Raw genomic sequence first — 18464 nt, 5'->3', positions numbered from 1 at the left:
AAATCGTCAACAGATGCATATAATGGATATTTTAGAGCATGGTAAATGTTCAGTATTACTGTTTCCTCACAAATATAAAAACTAAAACGAAAATTTACAAATCTGAAACAATTATTTTTAATTTTGTCAATTTACCACAACGTGAAAAAGCCCCTTTTAAGAACAGCTAAACACTGAAAACAGACAGGGCTATATAAAATTCTGCCTAAACTTGTCACAGACAAAGTTGCTTTTTGAATGATCATCTACACACTAACTCTTTGAGCGCTGGAACCGAATTTTGAAGGCCTTTGCAAACAGTTTGGATCCAGATGAGATGCCACAGAACGTGGCGTCTCATCAGGATCCAAACTGTTCGCTATTCTGATAGTATTCTTTGAAAAAAAAAAAAAAATCCTAATTTTAGAATCTTAGACATTTTAGCAGATGACAAATTTCCCAGCATGCAAAGGGTTAAGGTCATTAAACTGTGAACACATGGACAAGATCCAACCAACAGTGCGAGGCATTGAAAGGTTTCTGCCATACAGACAGACAGACAAGTGCAATTCTAAATGCCTCACTCTCAGTGGAGGATAAACAGGATATTAATCAATACAAGCAGATAATAAATACACCAGGAAGCACAAACACTATTGTATAATATCAAGCATTAAGCAAAATACACAAAACATAACAGAAACATATCAAGCCTTACAGAATACATGTATATAAACACTTGACGATCAATAGAAATCATTATCATCCCATGCTCTGTTTTAGTATATATTTTACAAAAAACAAACAAAAATTCGTTCACCAATTTCTTATCTTCAAGAATTTAGTGAGACTTTTAGTGTAAAAACAATCATAATCAATCAATTGAATAAACATAATAGTAGAAAAGGTTTATAAAAGGCCATAAAAACATACAGAATCTAACAATTTTAAAGCACATCTTTGAAATCATGTAAAGGTTATAAAGACTAATGCACTAAAGGAAGCATACAGACACATACATTCTACTGTCAAATTAGAGCTATAATTAACCTTGCATCAGTATCATTTAAACTGAAAGTTTTTAAACATAAACACGTGATGTCCACTTTTCCTGTTTTTGGCAGAGTTTATGGAGCTTTTCTTTCTTAAAAAACACAACGGTATAGTAGGTAAATTATTTAGCATTTGTCCAATGTGCAAAAAAATCAAAATAGACACTAAAAGCTTGAATTTTATTGGGAATGTTTTTTTATATTTACTAAAAGTAACGCTGATCCAATGTGCCCCAGATGAAAACATGTTGTTGTACAATGTATATACTTGTGCATCAGAATAGCTCAATTCGTTATTGAAATTCTAAAACCAACACCATTTTTCTAAATGTAGCAACAGTGACTTTCACCTTGATCACACTCTTGTCCAATCCCTGGAGATAAAGAATCCATGTACCGGTATACAGTTTTATTACAATCGTTAAATTGGTTTGCAAGATTATCAATTACAATTTATTTTTTTGCGGTATCTAATTAAAGTTACCTTAACCCTTTACAGCCATTATGCAATCCCATTCTAGATATGGATGTAAGGCATTTATGTGGTAGTTTCAATACACTAGGTTAATATTGTGATGGAGTTATTACACTAAAAAACTTATTTATGGGCCTTGCTCTGTGCAAAAAGGGGTTTAATAAGGTACGACACTTTCCGCTTTTACGGTATTTTCTGTTTAAAGACAGTCTCTTGTTTGCAAAAATCCAGTTTAGGTGGAAAGTGTTGTCCCTGATAAGCCTGTGTGGATGGCACAGGCTAATCTAAGACGACACTTTAAGCACATGCGCTAAACCCCTTTTTCACAGACAAAGGCCCTTATCTATCTTTAGCATCAGTGACCTTGACCACCTCAGCAATCTCAAATGAAGTTTTAATGGAAGGCACCACGTAGTTGCATGACAATAGCTCAACACATTTTGAGTTAAAAAGTGGAATCCCTTTTTTATTTTAAGTAGTAGAAACCTTGATCTTATGTATGCTACATGCAATGCTAGCAAGGACTTGATTTTAGTTATCTATACAGAACCTTCTCTGAGACGAGTGGGTTTAATGCAAGTGTCATGCCAGATAAGCCTGTACAGTCCGCACAAGCTTATCAGGGACGACACTTAACGCTTTTATGATATCTTTTGTTTTAAGACAGTCTCTTCTTAGCAAAAATCCATGTACGGCAGATTGTGTTGTCCTTCCTCTGGATAATTCACAATCCAGACTGCAAAATATTCAGGAAGATTCAGAATTTTTCTAAAATAATTTGAATAATATGTATTACACACAACTCAATTAAAATGCACTCATAACCATACAAAAATCCTGTTTTTGCCACATTCTAAACAGTGTAATTTGTTATTTCAGAAAGATACGCTATCAATATTAAGGCATAAATGACTCGAAACAATCTTTCAGCACATAACAATTTGACAACAAAATGAGTAAGTGACCGTAAAAGTGATGATGAAAAATGAACATGTAATACTAATAATTATTTTGCCTTAAAATAAAGCCATGAAAATCTGTCAAAAACAACAACATGCAAACTGAAGTTTAAAGGTTGCTACTGTTGGAGACATCATTGGTCAGGTATTTTGAAATTCAAGTAAATATCTTTGATAGAAATCAAGCCATGAAAACTTTAGCTTCAATATTATTTCTTAGTTAAACAAAGGGACATGAATAAACGACTTAAAGGGTTTTCCCCGGGAAAGTTTCCAATTTAAAATGTTTGATTGTATACAAGATATTATAAAACTTACGCCAGATAGAAAGTCAAAGGGACAGACAAATAATTCAATTATATATTTTTAATATGCTCTCCTTTCTGGGGCATAAAAATGCCATAGAAAGCTATCAAACAAATTAATAGTTCACTGTCAAAATAAATCTATCCAACATATAATTAATTCACTTTCTAAACATAAATGCTTTTAGAAATGTATTTCTTTAACACCTTATGAGACAAAAAAGTACTGGGTCACAATCTTAGAAAATAACTAGGTCACTGTGTAACAATCTCAGAAAATAACTAGGTCACTGTGTAACAGTATCAGAAGATAACTAGGTCACTGTGTAACAGTATCAGAAGATAACTAGATCACTGTGTAAGAAACTCAGAAAATAACTAGGTCACTGAGTAACAATCTCATAAAAAACAAGGTCACTGAATTACAATCTCAGACAATAATAATGTCACTATTTAACAATCTCAGAAAATGACTAAATTGCTGGGGTTAAAAAAAACACACTCTATTTCGAGGCAACAATCTTAGAAAAATAATGTGGTAACTGTTTCGGAAATTAACTTAGTATTGTTCTTGTAATGAGCTTGGTTGTCAGGGCTGTGAGAATGACTGTCATGACGAACACAAAGCCCTCTGGTTGGCCAATCTTTCGTCGAATCCAGCTCACCAAACGAGACACAAACGAGGCGTCTGACTTGCCACTTTTGGACTTCTTTCCACTCTGTGAATCATATAAGATCTTTTAAATTACAATATGCATTTGAAATGTTGAAAAGATACTCTTTTCACACTATTTTCCATTTTGTTTCCCAGGAGGATCCCTGAAAATATAACTTTTGTCGGCAATATTATTTTGTTAAATTTTTTTGGGTTATGAATTAAATCTTATCATGGCTATTTTAATGGATGCAACTGGTTACAAAAAAACATAAAACGGTTAACCTTTTGCCATAACCAATTATTAACCAAAAACCCTTAAGTAGTCTAAATGTTAAAGTATACGTTAAAAATGTCATACTGCTTGCACATGTACTTAATTTAAGATCGCTTGAGTTGATAACATACATGTATCAGTTTCTGAATACAAATGTACAATAACATTTATTTTAATAATTTTTTTAATGTATGCTACATTTTGCATTCATTGTTTGATGTTTATAAATTAAATTGGCAAACTAAATTGATTTCTTAAATAAAACTTGCCTCAGAAGGATGGGTGGCATCGTTGATGATGTTAATAACTACTACTAATAATAATTTCTGATATAACAAATATGACGTAAACTCGACAAGTTTTTAACCACGAAGGCTAATCTTGATAAAATTGTCACTTTATTTTTGCCAGCAATTAGTATTGGATATTGGTTTACAAAATATCAATATAACTGTCCAATGTATCAACTGCCTTTAACATGGTTAGATGTGTCAATAAAGTCTTGCTTATAGCCCCAAATCCAAACAGTTCCCTAGTTAAATGTTCGCAAATGAAACAAAAGTAGTGCTGATTATAAAACCGTACCCCCTGTTTGTAACTACAAAGGTACTTATTTATTGCTTCGATTTTTGGTTTCTTGACATCTAATTTAATACTGTTGTTTGTGTGTTAGGCTGTTCTAACTAGTCGCTAGCGTTAGTTAGCAGTATTTTGTACGCAAAACATTAAATCAGACAAATAATTCCATGAAAAAAGCATCATCAATATTGTTCAATCAGGTTAACCTGTTTCGAAAAAACAAACAAACAACCTGTTCACTGGTTGTTTTGGTAGATTTACCTGTTAAACACTTGCCTCTCTACTATTTTTGTAATGTATTTGTCCTATAATCTCACTCATGCTTATCCATTTCAAATACATTTTTGTATCGACTAGAGCTGTAATAAACGTTTCCCCTTAATAAGCAAAGTAAAAATGTGCAAACAGTATAAAACCAGAACAGCCTGCGAGTACCGTAATTGCTCTAAGTTTTCAGACACTTAAAAATAATTTACAAAAATTGTGTCCGAAAATTTAGATACGGAAATATTCCAAAATTTCAGGTGTCTAAAAATTTAGAAACAAAAATTAAACGTCCGTAAATTATTATCATATTTAAATAAAAGCAATAAATCAATGCACAATAGTGTTTCTAATTTAAAATAAAAACAACTTTACAGCTTTGATTACTCTTGCCTGAAATGATACAGAACAAAAAATTAAAAAAATTAAACATACTGCTTCCTTAATTAACTGAAGATATCATTTAAAATGCTGTTGGATTAAGTTATTGTTTTCTACCAGTATACATGGTTCCTGTATTTACCCAATTATGCAAATGTTATGGTCCATTGCCCTCAGGCATGCGTCTACCAGGTTTTATGACCTTAATCCGTTTGTAAAACACCATAATCAAAGTGTCACAAGATAAGCAAATACAGTGCCAAAATCTGGTTTAATATAACCCTGTAAAATATACTGTTCGAAAATTTAGAGTCATAAATGATAGACCAAAACGCGCATGTCGGATAATTAAGAGTCACGAAAAATAATTATTTTGGCCAAAAAAGGGGTGTCCGAAATCTTTAGAGTGTCCGAAAACTTAGAGTAATTATGGTAACTCACAGTCTATTCAGGTTTTATGCTGTTTGCTGCTCATCAGTTTCTTAGCGTTAGATAGCTGTGAGATATCATGGAATCAAACATTTTCCTGAAGTGTGGTAAAGATAGGATAAAATCTGTTGGATTTCCTATTGCGAGAATGGAAACGAATGTAACATACTGCCATGCAATCTAACCAATGTATCCAACCATCTTAACTGGGCTCAAAATATATGAATGGGCAATGGCCTTATCCCTTTACCCTTAAGAAAAGTATTTTGACGTGTTTGTAGTCCCTTTGAAAGTAACATTTAATGAAAGACCTTTCCTACTAGATTAAAGTTTTAAAGGCTTCATTTCCAACCCTTAGATACTGGTGAGCAACAAACAGCATAAAACCTGAACAGACTGCAAGTTACTCGCAGGCAGTTCTGGTTTTATGCTGTTTGCACATAGCCATTTTCACTTTGCCTCTGATTGGGAAAGGGTTAAATATAAGATTATCAAATGGTAAGAAGAAAATCTCTCCTGACAATGTGACTGACTCTGGAGGTTCAGTAATATCAAACATATATAAACACAGTTAAGACACCACTTCAAAATGTTCTAAAGACTGATGCAGTTTTGTTATCAAAACTGTGGTTTAAATTCCATACCTCGATGATGCCAGTCTGTTTCATGAAGGACACGAGACTGGAGTCATCCTTGCTCAATGCAGGAAGATATTCACGAGTAAGCTCCCTTGTCCACCAGCCTGAACTGTTCCTATAGTATAACAATGACCCAATATCTTGGATATTTTTTAGTACGTTCTTACAAGTTTTTCTAAAGTTCTTGTTGTTTTATATATATATATTTCATTACAGTAAGCATACGTTTAATTGTGGTAATAATGCTAGCCTAACTAAAAATGAAAATAAATGTGTGACATTAAATAACAAGAGCACCGCTTGCGGGTGCAGACCGCTCATCTATTTTTTTTTTAAAGGTGAAGGGACTTTCATTTTCAATCACAAAGAAGGGAGGAGTTGAAGGGGAGTGTATGGTGTGGGGGTGTGGACATTTATTACATTATCTTCCAAAAATGCGAAAAAAATGCAAAAAAAATCGGGGGTGGGGGTGGGGGGGTGGGGAGGGATTGTGCGATGGTTGGACGGTATTTCAAACATAAACTACTAAAAATAAATATTTGTGTTTTTTAACCGTTTAAAAACAAAAATTGGCGGGGGGGGGGGTAGGGGGGTGGGGGGGTATAGTTTGAGGGTGTGGTGGTCATTTGCAAGACGATCTTAAAAAAAAAAAAAAAAAAAAAAAATGGGGGGGGGGGGGGGGATTCGGGTGGGGGAGGGGGGGATTCTTGGGTGCGATGGTAGGACGGTATTTCAAACATAAAATAATAAAAATAAAATATTTGTGTTTTTTAACCGTTTCAAAAAAAAAAAAATTGGGGGGGGGGGGGAGGGCACGGGGGATGGTTTGGGTGGAGTCTATTGTGGTATGTCAGGTAAGAGTAGTTTTGTCAAAGTATCAATCAAATCTAATCATAAATAAAGAAGTTATGGCAATTTTAGCAAAATTTAATAATTTGACCTTGAGAGTCAAGGTCATTCAAAGGTCAAGGTAAAATTCAACTTTCCAGGTGCAGTAACCTCATGATAGCATGAAAGTATTTGAAGTTTGAAAGCAATAGCCTTGATACTTAAGAAGTAAAGTGGATCGAAACACAAAATTTAACCATATATTCAAAGTTACTAAGTCAAAAAAGGGCCATAATTCCGTAAAAATGACAACCAGAGTTATGCAACTTGTCCTTTTACTGTACCCTTATGATAGTTTGCGAGTGTTCCAAGTATGAAAGCAATATCTATGATACTTTGGGGGTAAAGTGGACCAAAACACAAAACTTAACCAAATTTTCAATTTTCTAAGTATAAAGGACCCATAATTCCGTCCAAATGCCAGTCAGAGTTACATTACTTTGCCTGCACAGTCCCCTTATGATAGTTAATAAGTGTTGCAAGTATGAAGGCAATAGCTTTGATACTGTAGGAATAAAGTGGACCTAAACACAAAACTTAACCAAATTTTCAATTTTCTAAGTATAAAAAGGGCACATAATTCTGTCCAAATGCCAGTCAGAGTTACATTACTTTGCCTGCACAGTCCCCTTATGATAGTTAGTAAGTGTTGCAAGTATGAAAGCAATAGCTTTGATCTTACGGAATAAAATGGACCTAAACACAAAACTTAACCAAAATTTTCAATTTTCTAAGTATAAAAAGGGCACATAATTCTGTCAAACTGCACGCCAGAGTTATCTAACTTTGCCTGCCCAGTCCCCTCATGATAGTAAGTAAGTGTACCAAGTTTGAATGCAATAGCATTGATACTTTCTGAGAAAAGTGGACCTAAACGCAAAACTTAACCAAAATTTTCAATTTTCTAAGTATAAAAAGGGCACATAATTCTGTCAAAATGCACGCCAGAATTATCTAACTTTGCCTGCCAAGTCCTCTCATGATAGTAAGTAAGTGTACCAAGTTTGAATGCAATAGCATTGATACTTTCTGAGAAAAGTGGACCTAAACGCAAAACTTAACTGGACGCCAACGCCGACGCAGACGCCGACGCCAAGGTGATGACAATAGCTCATAATTTTTTTTCAAAAAATAGATGAGCTAAAAAGATATATACTATTGTATACAACACCACCAACTTAAAAAATACTAATACCTGTACATAAATTGATCTAAACCAATAATTCTTCTTGTTTAAAGACTTAAGATTTTGCAGCCAAATTCAACAAGTAATACAATAAAAATATTTTAACGTAAATGTAACTACACACTTAAAGTTAAAAACAGAATTAACTGCCTTGATCTTGCCGACTTATTTTTACAACATTAATCATGAATCATAAAAATGTGGATTATGATTTTATGAGAAGTAAATAACTGACATTAATTGAACTCTTAGCTGATACATGTACGATGATGTATTATATTTTATACCATGAATTTATGTCTATACTGTATTTTGGATGACAAACATAACAGAAAGCACTTTATATTAAGAACAAGACATGTGTAAAAAGGGCATGTGTACATAGGGCACATTCCACTTTTTCTCTCAATCAAAACTAATGTCGAAAACAAGCTTTTAATGGTTGAAATTTACTTTTGTCCACTACCTTTAACTTTGATCTTTGAGATAATGGGACCGGTGGTACACTAAACACTCAGTCCAATCATGGTGGTCATTCACGATAAGATTTCAAATAACATAGTTACAGTCCAGACATTCTACTTTATGGCAAAATGTGACTTTAACTCTGTCTGACCTTGACCTCTGATATAGATAGACAGCTTTTACACAAGAAATACTATCTCTGTCCCTGTGACAAATTATTTTAAGATGATTTTCTTTAGTTTCCCATTTATTTTTCAAAATCCATCAATGTAAGGCAAAAATATGGATGAGACAGAAATTTGGATGGCAAAATTCGACCTTTGATCTCTTAAAGCAACCTTGACATTTGAGGTAAGAAGATGCAGGTTACAGTGACATGTTGTCTCTTGCTGGTGGTCAGTTATGGTAAGTAAGTTTAAAATTGCATGATAAATTATAAGTTACAATTCAAACAGAATGTTTCATGGCCATATTTGACCCTCGACCTCTAAATAAGACCTTATACCATTAAGGTAAGGAGATGTGTGTTGAACGCGACACAATCTCCTGTTTTATGTCAAAATTTTACATTTTATTTTTTTAGAACAGCCTTGTCCTTCACGGTAGAGACAGCCTCAGACAGGTACCATTTTATGATGGTTGACATTTTTGGCATGTTGTTAAAAAATCCATTCACTTTATGGCAAAATTGTGGCTAAAACAAAAATTCACAAGCTGTTTCATGGCCAGAATCGACCTTTGAACTCTTAGTGGTAGTGGTTTGGAGATGGATGCTGCAAACAACGTGTCATCTTATGAAGGTCAATATGTGCCAAGTTATTTCAAAATCCATCCATTAATGGCAAAGTTATGGCTTAAACAGGAATTAAGCAGACACACAGACATACTGACAGACACAGGAGTCTTTTCTATGCTTAATGCTTTTAACATGATTGGAATAACAACAAGAGCAACGCATAACGGTTGCAAACGCTCGGCTGCGGGTGCATTTTTTTAATAAATGAAAGCTTGTCAGATTATTTTTTTTTAGAGGTCACAGTGACCTTGACCTTTGACCTAGTGACCCCAAAATGGGTGTGGCATGTAGAAATCATCAAGGTGCATCCACATATGAAGTTTCAAAGTTGTAGGTGGAACCACTTTGATTTTAGAGCCAATGTAAAGGTTTTAGCAGACAACGAGCAGGCTCTGACAATACCTCTGGTTTTCTCCGAAAACAACCGAGCTAAAAATCAACAAAGAGACATCATTAGTGTGATTTCATTTCATCCATGCAAATAAAGAGCACCATTATAAATTGTTCAATTGCAATTTTGCTACAAAAAAACTCCTCATACAAGATGCAAAAACCCTACAACATTTTTCAATAAACATTTCTGACTTGACACAATCTATTCCTTACTTGTCAGTGCCATACTTGGTGTAGTGGTACTTGTACAACTGGGCACGGATGTACTTGGGAGGCTTGTTAGGGAATGGGTTGTACTGGATCAGGTCAAGGACGTCTGTCTCGTTGTCAAGGAGACGGTACACAAGGTTCAAGAACCACGGATTGTGCTGGTACGAGCCAAGCGCTGCAAACCACATTTGCCAGTCCAGCCGTGGCTGGTGGGGGGCTGGGAGTTACCAGGAGACATGTGTTACAAGTGTAGGGAGTTTTATTGAGACAATAGAATAATGCATACAGAACAATATGTAATTATGGTTTTTGTGAGAACTTGTTAAAGTCAAGTTGGATAATGTCTAGATGTAGCACACCAGGACACCATGTAATTTTACATTTATAACATACCTTTTTCTGCATTTTATTCTTTTAAAGCTTTACAAATCTTAACTTTTATATCTGAATAAAACTATGTTTATAGCAAAAAGATGAGAGGTGTCAAAAACAGTCAAAATATGTGTTCTTACATACAAAATTAGTCCCACTACTAACATAAATTGGATACAAAAAATACAAGCATAATTTTTTTTCCAGAAAGTCCAAATTGTCTTATAATCATAATTTGGGCAAACAAAACAATGATTGTGATCAGCAGACCACAAAAGGACAGACTTAATTTTCGAATCCCCAATTGAATTAAGGATTGTGTTGTACATTACGTTGAGAATTTTAGAAAATACTTAATATACTGATTTCAGATAATAAAAATACGAAATTAAATGATGTATTTTGTCTCGAACAAATATTACAAAAAGGTAAATGATCTTGGCATTAAAACTTAAAACTTTCACGTCTCTCAATTAGTATAAATTCATACCAACAACGGGCGGTCGTCTGTTGATAGCTCCTGGCTTGTAGAAGAACTCATATTCCCTCCAGCCATTCTCCAGGGAGTTACTTCCCTCTATCACAACCTCAGGTCGGCCCCCCACACCTGTCATTCTATAACAAGTGCAGTTTTAAAATAGGAGTGGTGAGTTTAAACTAGAGTTTTGTCAATGTGTGACTAAAACCCTGCAACACTTTGTCAGATCAGTTGAAGGTGAAATAGCTCCAGAATGTGTAGGGATGAAGAGAGTGTCTTCATGGTGAAGACCTCTTTAAAGAACGTGAATGCCTAAGAAATAAAGAAGCACAATGCACAAATCTTTATTATTGTACGTGTCTGACAAATAGACTGACAAAGTGACTCCAATATACCCCATCTCTGTGGGCATATAATAATCCATTTAAATACAATATGGATTATTTTTGCTTTCAGAGCACCTATTAAGATTCAGAATAATCGTACAAATACACAAGTCCAAAAAGTTGTATGCATAACAAAATCTAAATTATCAACATACTAGTTTTTCAGTCATTGTATCCACTTTTTTTTCATGAAGAACTATCAAAAAGCAATTACTGTGACAAACGAGCGTACCTTCTAAACAAGCCATAAGAGCTGGCAAGATGGAAATCGGAGACCCGACTGTGTAAAGCCACTGCCTGATGTGGCACCACCTTCTCAATATCCTTGTGTAACGTGGCATAGGGAACCTGTGGGGATAGATTGGCATAAGTTTGATCATGTTACTACTTGGATAATATGATAATTACACATGTACTGGACTCTCCAATGTTTACTAACAGTTTTGAATTGTTTTATTTTTGAGCAACCATAGCAACAAATGACAAATGAGGTGGCAGTGGTGTAGTGGATATGGTGTCTGTCTAGCAATCAGGTCACAGATTTGATCACCACTGTGAAAGAATTCTTTCGATTTCCCTCATAGACACCAAGTACTGGTTTTAGTTCCTGGAAACGGACTGAAGAGCATTTCAAATAAGCCTTAAGCTTTCTATGCAATTCAGCTAAAATAAATAGGTTTAAACTAAACAAATGGCATCCTTCTTCTGCGATGTCTTCCTTCTTTATAAAGTACCTATAAAAGGTACTTTCCCAATTAAGGAAAAATTACAAAATGCCCATTTGCCGTCTGAAAAAATCCTAAAATTAAGGAAAATTTCGTCCATTTGGTTCCAAAAGTGCATTATCTGCAAGTGAAAAAATAAAATGAGCACTGCAACTGAATATCTCCAGCCAATATACCTGTAAATGAATGTTTTAATTTGTTTGTGTTATTAATACTAAGCAATTGAAAAGACCAATCCCCATCAGAAGATTTCAAGACACAAATTTTCTGTTTTTTTTTTGTGCTAATTTTTCCTACATGGCATAACATAGGCTGCTTTTTTCCTCCTGAGTAACCATCATACAATTTTCTCCTGAGTAACCATCATACCATTTCATCCTAAGTGTCCATCATACCATTTCTTACTAGGTAACCATCATACAATTTCCTCCTTAGTAACCATCATATGATTTCCTCTGGAGTAACCATCATACAATTTCCTCCTGAGCAAACACATAACCATTTCCTCCTGAGTAACCATCATACAATTTACTCCTGAGTAACCATCATATGATTTCATTAGACCATTTCCTCCAAAGTAACCATCAAACAATTTCCTCCTGAGAAACCATCATACCATTTCTTCCTGAGCAAACATCAAACGATGTCCTCCTAAGTAACCATCAAACCATGTCCTCCTAAGTAACCATCATACCATTTTCTTTTGAGTAACCATCATACCATTTCCTCCTGAGCAAACATCAAATGATGCCCTCCTGAGTAACCATCAAACCATGTCCTCCTAAGTAACCATCATACCATTTTCTTTTGAGTAACCATCATACCATTTCCTCCTTAGTAACCATCATATGATTTCCTCCTGAGTAACAATCAAACCATTTCCCCCTAAGTAACCATCATACCATTTTCTTTTGAGTAACCATCATACCATTTCCTCCTCAGTAACAATCATATGATTTCCTCCTGAACAACCATCATACAATTTCCCCCTAAGTAACCATCATACCATTTTCTTTTGAGTAACCATCATACCATTTTCTCCTCAGTAACCATCATATGATTTCCTCCTGAGTAACCATCATACAATTACCCCCTAAGGAACCATCATACCGTTTGTCCTCAGTAACCATCAAAGTATTTCCTCCTGAGTAATCCTCAGACCATTTCCTCCTGAGAAACCAATGTACCATTGCAATTATTTTGCAGTATATCAAGGAGCATAATGCAATCAAATTTAAGAAAAACAGGAACACTCCAAATTATTCAATCATTTCAGTGTGCTTTATGATTTTATAATTTTCATATGATGATCACTCTTAAACTAAAATACATGTTCATTATGTGTCCATTTTCATAAGAATATTTCCCTGCCTAGTCCTCAGTGTTCTTTTATTGTTTAAATGTGTAACAAGTAAATACTCTCATTTTGTCAATCTCTGATAAGTCCCTTCCCTGCCGCAGATACTCACCAAACTAATGGCCAGCATGGAGGCTCCAACCAGGGTGAAGATGGCACACTGCACCGCGGCCCAGTTCTTCCAGAACACCTCCTTGATCTCAGTGAAACATCTAGTCAATGATGCATATCTCAGTGAAACATCTAGTCAATGATGCATATCTCAGTGAAACATCTAATCAATGATGCATATCTCAGTGAAACATCTAGTCAATGATGCATATCTCAGTGAAACATCTAGTCAATGATGCATATCTCAGTGAAACATCTAGTCAATGATGCATATCTCAGTGAAACAATCAATGATGCATATCTCAGTGAAACATCTAGTCAATGATGCATATCTTAGTGAAACATCTAGTAAATGATGCATATCTCAGTGAAACATCTAGTCAATGATGCATATCTCAGTGAAACATCTAGTCAATGATGCATATCTCAGTGACACATCTAGTCAATGATGCATATCTCAGTGAAACATCTAGTCAATAATATAGTCAATAATGCATACTTATGACATATGCATTTCTCAAAGAATCTTTTCTAGTGTGTTCATTGATACTAGATTTGTCAGAAAACTAATATTTTAACTATCAAAGAAGTACTAAAACATAAAAGGGGCAACTCTGGTCAAAACGTTAGTTTGTTTCCCATAATGATGCTTTCTGCAAACAGTTGGCTGAAGTTTTAAAGAGACTTCCTTCAAATAGAAAATATCATGAAAGCAGTTAGTGCTATCCTGTACTTAGCAAGTCAAGGAACTCAGCCCTTTAGGAGCATACAGCAAGTACTTTCCATGGTTTTCTCAATAAGTCTCAAATTTGTTATTAATAAAGTAAGAGACACTGGTTATGTTCAAGAATTTTAAAAACAAGAGGGCCTGAAAGGCCCAAAGTCGCTCACCTGAGATTCAAAGGAACTGACCTGTTCTGTGCAGCCCAAGATGTCATAAGAACAAAATGATCTTACCAACTTTTATGACTAGTGAACACCCTGGCAGCCACGTTTTTCTCAAACCAAAACCATTTTCATACACATCCAAGATATCATTTAAACAAATATTCTGACAAAGTTTCATGGAGATTCATCAAGCCATATAAGGAAAAATGCCCAGCCCCCTGGTGGCCATATATTTCAAGCAACTGGAACCATTTTCGAACTTGTCCAAGATAACATTGGGACAAATCTTCTGACAATGTTTCATGATGATCGGACAATAATTATGGCTTTTAGAGTGTTAACAAGGTTTTACTATAGCTATATAAGGAAAAATGTAACGCCCCTATAGCTATATAAGGAAAAATGTCACGCCCCTTTGGCGGCCATGTTTTTCCACCAACCGGAACCATTTTCGAACTCATTCAAGATATTAATGGGACAAATCGTCTGACCAAGTTTCATGACGATCGGACAATGTATGTGGCCTAAGTGTTAATAAGGTTTTACTCAAGCAATATAAAGCTATATTAGGAAAAATGCCCCGCCCACTAGTGGCCATGTTTTTAAAACAACCGAAACCATTTTCGAACTCATCCAAGATATAATTGGGACAAGTTTCATGAAGATCGGAAAATAAATGTGGCCTCTAGAGTGTTAACAAGGTATTACTATAGCCATATCAGGAAAATGCCTCACCCCCTGGCGGCCATGTTTTTCAACCAACCGGCATCATTTTTTAACTCATCCAAGATATTATTGGGATGAATCTTCTGACCAAGTTTCATGAAGATCGGACAATAAATGTGGCATCTAGAGTGTTAACAAGATTATACTATAGCCATATATAGTCATATAAGGAAAAAAGCCCGCCCCTTGTTGGCAATGTTTTTCAAGCAAACGTAACCATTTTCGAACTCATCCAAGATATCATTGAGACCAATCTTCTGACCACATTTCATGAAGATTGGGCAATAAATGTGGCCTCTAGAGTGTTAACAAGGTTTTACTAAAGCCATATATAGCCACATAAGGAAAAATGCCCAACCCCTGGTGGCCATGTTTTTAAAGCAACCAAAACCATTTTAAACTCATCCAAGATATCATTGGGACAAATCTTCTGACCAAGTTTCATGAAGATAGGAAAATAAATGTGGCCTCTAGAGTGTTAACAAGGTTTTACTATAGCCAAATAAGGAAAAATGCCCCTAACCCTGGGGCCATGTTTTTCAACCAACCGGCATCATTTTTGAACTTGTCCAAGAATTGTTGGGATGAATCTTCTGACCAAGTTTAATGAAGATCGGTCAATAAATGTGGCCCCTATAGTGTTAACAAGATTTAACTATAGGTATATATAGCCATATAAGGAAAAATGCCCCGCCACTTCGCAGCCATGTTTTTCAAGCAAACGCAACCATTTTTGTAGATATCATTAGGACCAATCTTCTGATCAAATTTCATGAAGATTGGACAATAAATGTGGCCTCTAGAGTGTTAACAAGGTTTTACTAAAGCCATAAATAGCCATATAAAGAAAAATGCCCCGCCCCTTGGCAGCCATGTTTTTCAAGCAAACGCAACCATTTTTGAACTCATCCAAGATTTCATTGAAACCAATCTTCTGACCACATTTCATGAAGATTGGGCTATAAATGTGGCCTCTAGAGTGTTAACAAGGTTTTACTAAAGCCATATATAACCATATAAGGAAAAATGCCCCGCCCCCTGGTGGCCATGTTTTTAAAGCAACCAAAACCATTCTGGAGCTCATCCAAGATATCATTGGGACAAATCTTCTGACCATGTTTCATGAAGATTGGACAATAAATGTGGCCTCTAGAGTGTTAACAAGGGTTTACTATAGCCATATATTGCCATATAAGGACAAATGCCCCGCCCCTTGGCAGCCATGTTTTTCAAGCAAACGCAACCATTTTAAAACTAATCCAAGATATCATAGAGACCAATCTTCTGACCAAGTTTCATGAAGATTGGATAATAAATGTGGCCTCTAGAGTGTTAACAAGGGTTTACTAAAGCCATATATAGCCATATAAGGACACATGCCCCACCCCTTGGCAGCCATGTTTTTCAAGCAAACGCAACCATTTTTGAACTCATCCAAGATTTCATTGAAACCAATCTTCTGACCACATTTCATGAAGATTGGGCTATAAATGTGGCCTCTAGAGTGTTAACAAGGTTTTACTAAAGCCATATATAACCATATAAGGAAAAATGCCCCGCCCCCTGGTGGCCATGTTTTTAAAGCAACCAAAACCATTCTGGAGCTCATCCAAGATATCATTGGGACAAATCTTCTGACCATGTTTCATGAAGATTGGACAATAAATGTGGCCTCTAGAGTGTTAACAAGGGTTTACTATAGCCATATATTGCCATATAAGGACAAATGCCCCGCCCCTTGGCAGCCATGTTTTTCAAGCAAACGCAACCATTTTAAAACTAATCCAAGATATCATAGAGACCAATCTTCTGACCAAGTTTCATGAAGATTGGATAATAAATGTGGCCTCTAGAGTGTTAACAAGGGTTTACTAAAGCCATATATAGCCATATAAGGACACATGCCCCACCCCTTGGCAGCCATGTTTTTCAAGCAAACGCAATCATTTTTGAACTCATCCAAGATATCATAGAGACCAATCTTCTGACCAAATTTCATGAAGATTGGACAATAAATGTGGCCTCTAGAGTGTTAACAAGGTTTTACTAAAGCCATATAAAGCCATATAAGGAAAAATGCCCAGCCCCCTGGTGGCAATGTTTTTAAAGCAACCGAAACCATTTTCGAACTCATCCAAGATATCATTGGGGCAAATCTTCTGACCAAGTTTTATGGAGATCGAAAAATAAATGTGGCCTCTAGAACGTTAACAAGGTTTTACTAAAGCAATATAATGAAAAATTGCCCCGCCCCCTGGCGGCCATGTTTTTCAACCAACCGGCATCATTTTAAAACTTTTCCAAGATATTCTAGAATGAATCGTCTGACCAGGTTTCATGAAGATCGAACAATAAATGTGGCCTCTATAGCCATATAAGGAAAAATGCCCCGCCCCTTGGCAGCCATGTTTTTTCAAGCAAACGTAACCTTTTTCGAACTCATCCAAGATAATTTTGAGACCAATCTTCTGACCAAAGTTCATTTAGATTGGACAATAAATGTGGCCTCTAGAGTGTTAAAAAGGCAAATATTGACGCCGCAAGACGGACAAAAGGCATTCACAAAAGCTCACCATGAGCACATTGTGCTCAGGTGAGCTAAAAAGTGTCCATAGGACACGGATGCCCACAAGTTGTCTGAAAACCCCATTAGTCCGATAGAACTGATTTAAATATGAAGGTGGGTAAGTTAACATGTTTGCAGTTTCAGACCACTAACAGCAATTTGATTTGAGTTACAAGCAACACAAAATGAAGAAGGTAATTGTTTGCTTAAAATGAGGCAATGACTTCAGAAGTGTAGACAAATATTCTACAAATTTGTTTAATGGGGGTGTCCAATTCCACATCCTGTTAAACAAGTTTCAGCTCTCTTACAGCATTACTGTTTCAGCTGCAGGTAACACAAGTCAAACAAGAGCACCGCATTATGGGTGCCACGCTCGGCTGCGAAAACTTGTCAGATTTTTTATTTTTTTTTAGAGATCACAGTGACCTTGACCTTTGACCAAGTGACCCAAAATGGGTGTGGCGTGTAGAACTCATCAAGGTGCATCTACATATGAAGTTTCAAAATTGTAGGTGGAAGCACTTTGATTTTAGAGCCAACGTAAAGGTTTTAGCATGATGCCGGACGGCGGACGACGAGCAGGCTATGACAATACCTTGGGTTTTCTCCGAAAACAGCCTCGCTAACAATGTTGTTTTTTAAGGGGACAAAGTTTCAGTTGCAACAAAAAGATAGGAAGCAAAATATGGAGTGCAAGTGCCAGTCCATATGCTTGTTAACCTTTCACCACTTAGATATGTATTTTGAGGCATTTGTAGTCCCTTAGAAAGTTAAATATAATCAAAGACTTTTCTAACTGGATCCAAGTTTTTAAGGTTTCGGTTCTAACCCTTAGATACTGATGAGCAGCAAACATCATAAAACTTTAAAAGACTACGAGTCACTCGCACGCTGTTCTGGTTTTATGCTGTTTGCAATTAG

At 35.6% G+C, this 18464-nt stretch overlaps 1 protein-coding gene across 2 annotated transcripts in view; it reads right to left on the bottom strand.

Annotated features, from left to right (window-relative positions):
• Nucleotides 1-624: 624 nt before the first annotated feature.
• The window catches only part of LOC127870555 (lipase maturation factor 2-like), an 80473-nt gene continuing 62633 nt past the window's right edge, over nt 625-18464 (bottom strand). For both annotated transcript variants that reach the window (XM_052413105.1, XM_052413106.1), the window contains exons 10-15: nt 13362-13461; nt 11400-11515; nt 10794-10918; nt 9935-10148; nt 6000-6108; nt 625-3489 (exon numbers count right to left, since the gene is read on the bottom strand). In XM_052413105.1, coding sequence (XP_052269065.1) covers nt 3325-3489; nt 6000-6108; nt 9935-10148; nt 10794-10918; nt 11400-11515; nt 13362-13461 — 829 coding nt within the window. In that variant the 3' untranslated portion in view covers nt 625-3324. The remainder of the gene's footprint in view (nt 3490-5999; nt 6109-9934; nt 10149-10793; nt 10919-11399; nt 11516-13361; nt 13462-18464) is intronic.

The sequence above is a fragment of the Dreissena polymorpha genome, chromosome 1 (genome assembly GCF_020536995.1).
Source record: "Dreissena polymorpha isolate Duluth1 chromosome 1, UMN_Dpol_1.0, whole genome shotgun sequence".
Lineage (NCBI taxonomy): Eukaryota > Metazoa > Mollusca > Bivalvia > Myida > Dreissenidae > Dreissena > Dreissena polymorpha.
This window is presented reverse-complemented; position numbering and strand designations above follow the sequence as displayed.